Source organism: Branchiostoma floridae, chromosome 13 (assembly GCF_000003815.2).
Source record: "Branchiostoma floridae strain S238N-H82 chromosome 13, Bfl_VNyyK, whole genome shotgun sequence".
Classification (NCBI taxonomy): Eukaryota; Metazoa; Chordata; class Leptocardii; order Amphioxiformes; family Branchiostomatidae; genus Branchiostoma; species Branchiostoma floridae.
In genome coordinates this window covers 661,580-668,371 of record NC_049991.1, presented here as the reverse complement: position 1 = coordinate 668,371, position 6,792 = coordinate 661,580, and the positions used below count along the sequence as shown (strand labels likewise).

At 39.4% G+C, this 6,792-nt stretch overlaps 1 protein-coding gene across 1 annotated transcript; it reads left to right on the top strand.

The window, feature by feature from the left end:
• Positions 1 to 2,877: 2,877 nt before the first annotated feature.
• On the top strand, positions 2,878 to 6,525 carry LOC118429680. Its single transcript, XM_035840276.1, has 5 exons — positions 2,878 to 3,810; positions 4,092 to 4,994; positions 5,316 to 5,452; positions 5,925 to 6,027; positions 6,199 to 6,525. Exons 1-5 carry the CDS (start codon positions 3,749 to 3,751, stop codon positions 6,398 to 6,400), a joined length of 1,407 nt encoding a protein of 468 aa, XP_035696169.1. The 5' UTR covers positions 2,878 to 3,748; the 3' UTR covers positions 6,401 to 6,525.
• The last annotated feature ends 267 nt before the right edge of the window (positions 6,526 to 6,792 follow it).

Here is a 6,792-nt window from a genome sequence, read left to right as displayed (position 1 = left end):
ATAATTCACAGAGTCAGCTAGTGATCACAGTAACGAACAGGAATCAATCTGCTGATGCTGGACAAATTGATTGCCAACTAGAGTTCGGTGACCTCGTACCTCCATGAAATATTCAAGCTTTTGTAAATTTTATGCAACAGACTTGCACATTTTCATGATTCATGCATGGTGATGTTCATCATTGACTAACATACACGTCAAGTATGGAATTCCTATCATTAATCATTGAGCAAATATCATTGCAATTTTCGCATATATTATGCAAATCAGTTCCTAATTAGCATATTTGACATCTGCCTATGTTCCATCTATCATAATGTACATTTGTTACATTTATTGAAGTCAAGTTATTGAAATAATGGAATTATAAAATTTCCTCATTAATTATGCAAATAATGTCCTCATTTGCATAACATGTATATCATTATGAACATATTTGCCTAAGCTACTTGCAGGCCTAAAATGATGGAAATCCATCATTCCTCTCTGCAGTTATCTTCTTTGCAATGTCTTGACAAAAATAGTAGTTCCAAAATTAGATGTTAGGGGGCTGAAACTTGGCCCACCATGTCATGACGCTAAACGCTGTCTACCCACAAATTGTCAAGATCATATCATTTCCGGGACAGGAGATACATTGAAAAAACTGCTATGATAGAATATTCATTTATGCAAATGTACTCTAATTTTGCATGATTAGTATTTTATCTTGTACAACATTGTCTAAGGTACCTACATACCAAAAATCGTGAAAATCTGTTGTTTCCTTCTTGAGTTATCTGCTTCAGAAGTTTTTGACAAAAATGCCCCTGCTATCCCCAAACAAGACGCTAGGGGGCCCAAACTTATGTCACTTATTCCTGAGCACAAGAGCTATCTAACACCCAAAAATTGGGACCATAGCTTGTTTAAAACACGAGATAGCAAAACCGGAAGTTGAGCTGCAGTACCAAGGATAGCTGCTAGGGGGCCAAAAATCTAATCACTTCCAGCTTTCATCACACCCTACCAACATACCAAGTATGAAACCAATCCATCCAGCCGTTCTTGAGTTATCTTGTTGACAGACAGACAGACACACACACACACACAAACGCTACTGAAACTAGAGTTCGGCGACCTCATACCTCCATGAAAATTTAGAGCTTTTGTAAATTTTCATGCAATTGACTAACACATTAACATAATTTATGCATGGCGTTGTTCACCATTGACTAACGTACACATGTCACAATTATAAAATTCCCATTATTAATCATAAAGCAGTTTTGCAATTTTTACATAAATTATGCAAATAAGTTCCTCATTACCATATTTGGTATCTGCTTATATTCCACCTGTCATAATTAACTTGTGTTACATTTATTAAAGTCCAGTTATTGAAAACAATGGAATTATACAATCTCCTCATTAATTATGCAAATCAACTCCTCATTTGCATAACATGTATATCATTATGAACATCTTTGCCTAAGGTACCCGCATGCCTAATATGATGCCAATCCGTCAATCCTTTCTGCATTTATCCTCTTTGGAATGTCTTGACAAAAATGCCCCTGCAGTTCCCAAATTAAATGTTAGGGGGCTGAAACTTGCCCCACTTTGTCATGACACTGAAAGCTATCTACCACCCAAATGTCAAGACCATATCACATCTGGGACAAGAGATACATAGAAAAAACTGCTATGATAGAAAATTCTCATTAATTATGCAAATGTGCTCCTATTATGCATAATTAGTATTTCATTTTGTACAACATTGTCTAAGGTACCTACATACCAAAAATCATGAAAATCCGTTGTTCCCTTCTTCAGTTATCGTCTTCAGAAGTTTTTGACAAAAATACCCCTGCTATCCCCAAACTAGCCGCTAGGGGGCCCAAACTTTTTTCACTTATTCCTGAGCACAAGAGCTATCTAACACCCCAAAATCGTGACCATAGCTTGTTCAGAACACGAGATAGCAAAACCAAAAGTTGCGCTGCAGTACTAAGGGAAGCCGCTAGGGGGCCCAAAATCTAATCATTTCTAGCTTTCATCACACCCCACCAACACACCAAGTATGAAACCAATTCACCCAGCCGTTCTTGAGTTATCTTGTTGACAGACAGACAGACAGACACACAAATGCAGGGTAAAATATAACCTCCATGACATTTCATGGAGGTACATGTAAATATAACCTCCATGTCACATTCTAAGTGTTTCTATCTATATCTATCTATATACTGTAATTCACTTTGTCTTCTCGGTACCAAACTTTCATGGTCTGAGAAAATTTAACTTTTTCTCAGAACTAGATGTCCACGGTGGCAGCAAGTGCAAATGAAAAAGTCTCTTATATTATTTGTTATCAGTAATGATAAGTTCACGTTACAGTCATGAATATAAAAGTACATTGAAAAAATCAGGAATGACAGTACTTAGAGTTAGGGGTGGGTACCGGTACATAAAATTCAGGTACAGGTACAGTCCAGGTCCAGAGGATCAGGTCCCAGTCCGGACCTGGACCTAACGGTGAAAACTTGTGAACAGGTGATTCTCAAAACAAACGTCCATTTCGCTACTAAGGATTCTGTTTGGTGGAGTATCCGACGTCCATTGGCGTTTTAAAATTCTATCTTCATGTAAACATCATTGTTTTAGACCAAGTTTGACAGTAGAATCTTGGTAAAAATCAACTGTCCTCTACTTTGGGATGTAAGTTGTAAATTAGAATATTAACAAGATTATTTTCTTAGTAAACGTAGGATATTTCCTGCAGTACATTTACATTTGTATAGTGTCACTTCTTTTCTTGGCTTTCACCAGTGATCCCTTCAACAGTTAGAAATGAAAAAAAATGTACAATTTCAACTCTGCATCATATATATTTATACTTCTTAGACATTAATTATCAATAACAGCTATAAGTTAGTACCAATTAGGACTTTACCATGCTCGATATTGACCAAAGGAGCCATATATGAGTTCAGTATATAAGCAAGGTTACAACACAACTTGATATGTCATGATACTTTATGTTTACTGATGCAGTGGGAAAACTAGTTACGCGCAATTCCTTCAGGTAAAGCATTCTTTTAATGACTGTAACGAAAGTTATGTGCAAATACAATAGAAAGCGATGCTACATGATTGTATTTCACAGGCCCATTCAGTTTGTAACCACAGGTCCTATAGGATAGCTATCAGCTGTCACATATCAACAAAGACAAGCTGTATTGACTTTCATCACAACATTGATCAGGTTTCCCATAGCAACCTCTGCATTGTTGTGATCTCACTTAGCTGTAGATGGAACCATTCTGTGATGGGTGGGGAAAGTTCCAGAGGAGTGCTGTTGATCTCATGACTGTGAAGAATTGAGCCACCTTTTGTAAAATCGTTGTCAAAACTTATCTTAAATGTATCAGTTTTGTTAAATGTATCAGTTTTGTCAATGTAGGACCAAAGTTTGGTATAAGGAATGACATGATTTGTGCTACTGGTTAAGATACACCCCTCATATAATTTGTCAGTGATACACGAAATTAGATGCAGTCCAGTGGACGAAACATTTCTCCTGAAAATGTTCTCATTCTAGTTGCCCATTCTGGTCAATTTCCGCAAATGTGAAGGAAGGAAGAGTAGCTAGCCTACAATGCTGTAGTACTGTAGTTTGTCAGTCCAAGGTGTTCATGTTTAGTTCAAGTTTGTTGTGTCACCAAGTTCGTGTTGACAGTAAACGGGACATACATGTGTAGGAGCTATGACAGAGAATTTCTGGTTTGAGAGGAGCCCCATCAGAGGCCGAATACACTATCGAGCAAGGTGGGTAATGTTACATGAGACCATGCTTTCATATACTTTATCAAGAAGTAACATTACATGTATTATGTTGATCAAAAGCCCTGCTGTTAAAAATCTTTATGTACCGTATGCCTGATAGTCTTCTCAAAACTTTCACACACAGCATATAGAGTTAGCACTGATGTACAATAAATACCCTCTTCTCATCATCACCCAATTCTCCTGAATGATAAACTTATTTCTTAGTTTATGAGTAGCTACACTACAGTATAACATTTTGTCTGTTGTTTCTGATCTTGTAGGAGTGCTACAGACCGTGCACTTGAAGTGTACTGCCTCAGGAGCAAAGTTTCAACAAGTGTGATACCTGAATGTTCCAATGGCACGAGTTCCATAGCCCACAGCAGTTACCCACCAGCCATTGCTTCACAACGTTCCAACACCTGGCACCAACACCTGTCAGAATGGAACACAAGTCCGCACCTGCAGCTGGTCCCCTCAGGCAGGAGACCAGACACACCCTCCCTCAGCTCCACATCTGGACCAGCAACACCAGCCTCCACAGAGATCTGGACTACATGTACCTCAACAAGAGGAAGCACCAATAAACATGAAAAGCCATGGAAGAAAGACACACACAACGGAGTAGAAGGTGACCAAGGTTACGAGACAAGTGCCGCACATGTGATGTCCTGGCTGGCAGCAAGAAGACAAGTGCTGGAGATGGCAAAGATGAAGAAGTTAGCTAATCCTGAATGGGTTCTGCCCGACAGGAAAGTCAAGCATGTTGACTTTGTAGATCCTTCAGGATCCATCTTACACATACACTCTAGATTCAATAGACTTAGAGTTAACCTCCTTTGGCCATGTGGATTTCACAATATTTCTGGGAGGAAGATTTATCTTGACACTAATGATGCAGGACACAAGATTACAGCTCTGTACAAAGATTGCTCTTGGTCCCTCCAGGATGGTCTTGTTTTCTTATCCCATCCATTACGTACTGATGACACCATTGTGTTGAAGATTAAGGGAGTTGATAAGCGTATGAGTATCCTGTACATGTGCCTGACCTCTAATGACCCAGCCACACTGTCACCTGCATCCCTCCCGGCTGGATGCCAGAGTCGGAACTTCCAGTCCCCCGCCTGGTGTCGGTCTGATGCGCTGCAGGGCCTGAAGCCTGGGGATCTCCTGTTTATTAGGTGATTACATCCACTACCACTACACGTTTTCCTTTATGTTTGCGGCATTTTTTTTGTAGTCTGTCATTTAATGAAATTTTGTCTTACAAAACTTAGAAACTGTCTTTTTCCGATTTAATAATGAATTGACTTATCCCTCTGAATGCAGGTTGGTTGAAAATTTCTGAGGGGAGCCTAGACCAGTTTCCAGTTTATATGTAATATCATTTGTTCATGCTACATGTAGGCTAAAAAGGGCATACTTCATACATCGGTTCAATTGTAATTGGTGAAGGCACGAGATGTGGAACAAACATAGCTGACTGGAATATTGCCCATTAGGTTAACTGATGAAGGAAACCTTTACTGCCAGAGGAACAACGAAGAAGAAGGATTGATCCTACATGTGTTTGATCTGTCTCGGCCCCTCTGGCTTGGCTTGTGCCTCAGTATTGGCATTAGGAAAGTCCAACTTATGGGTGAGTACTTGTCATAGTGTCATTCAAATCTGGTGGTTTGCTGTAATATGCACACCTTCTTTTCTTGTAGAGAAGCTGCTAATGAACAATGTACAATGTCATCATGATGTAATTGGGCTATAAATGGTAATGGTAATGGTACAGAAAAAAAAAAAAAACTTTGAAATTGAAACGTGACTGTAGATTGTACAAATTCTAGGGTGGAAACATGGATGGTCTTTTATCCATGTTATGTTATAATCCTGAATTTATTACTGTTGAAAAATTATGCATATTACATAGCCAACCAACAAATTGCCCAAAAGTCACAACAGAACATTTGGTTCAGTGTTTGCAGGCTTGTTTTGCTGGATAACAACAATAGTAGCAGAAGCCTGATTGCAGCAACAAGTCACAGCCACAGTTGTCTGTATTCTCCTCTACAACAGCAGCAGTCTTTGTTAACAATTCTGGCTATGCACGTATTCCTCAGGGCTGATCCCAAAGGAGGCACCAGTACCCAGGAACACTGCTGAGGAGGTGTATGTGGATCTGGAGAGGAAGACTGTTTCACGCCTCTGCCATGTGTGCAACAAGTAAGGATGTAGACTGAGTTAGTTTGTGTGAGTGCTTTTGCATCAGTGTGTGTGCCTGCCGCAGGTGTAAGTATTACAATCAAGCTTAATAAAATCATGAATAAGGTAATTATTTTACGGTGTATTGTGCAGGACGTGACTGGGTTGAATGTTTCGTGGTTTATCCTTCAGGAATGTCGGAGAGAAGGCTGTGTTTACTTGTGGCCATGTCTGGCTCTGCTCGTCCTGTGCTGCCCGGCTGTGGTGCAGGATGTGTGGGAGGCCCATGTGCCGGTCCAGCTGTCCAGTCTGCACACAACTCGCCCAGACCACACCTGCACAGGTGGACATGCAGCTTCCAGAGGACAGTCTGTCCACAATCTCATGTTTGTAATGAATTACTTTATGGTACCACTTTGTAATATGAGACCTGTAATTTAGCTGTGGCAAAGTAAAATACAGTAAGAAATATGTTGAATAGATCTTAGACTATTAGAATTTAAGATGATATTATACACACTCACCAACTCACACACACACCAACTCTCTCACACACACACACACACACACAATCCATAGCACAATAAAATTAGTACATATTAGATTCATGCTATATTAATTACTGCAGATACTATTAACTGTACAAACACATTTTTACCTCTGTTTATATACAATGTATTACTTGAATGGTGGGGATTGTAACAACTTGGTTTTGAACAATGTGACTTGTACTACATTATGAGGTCAAAACTTCCAATACTGCACTAAAATGCACCATGTGCTACC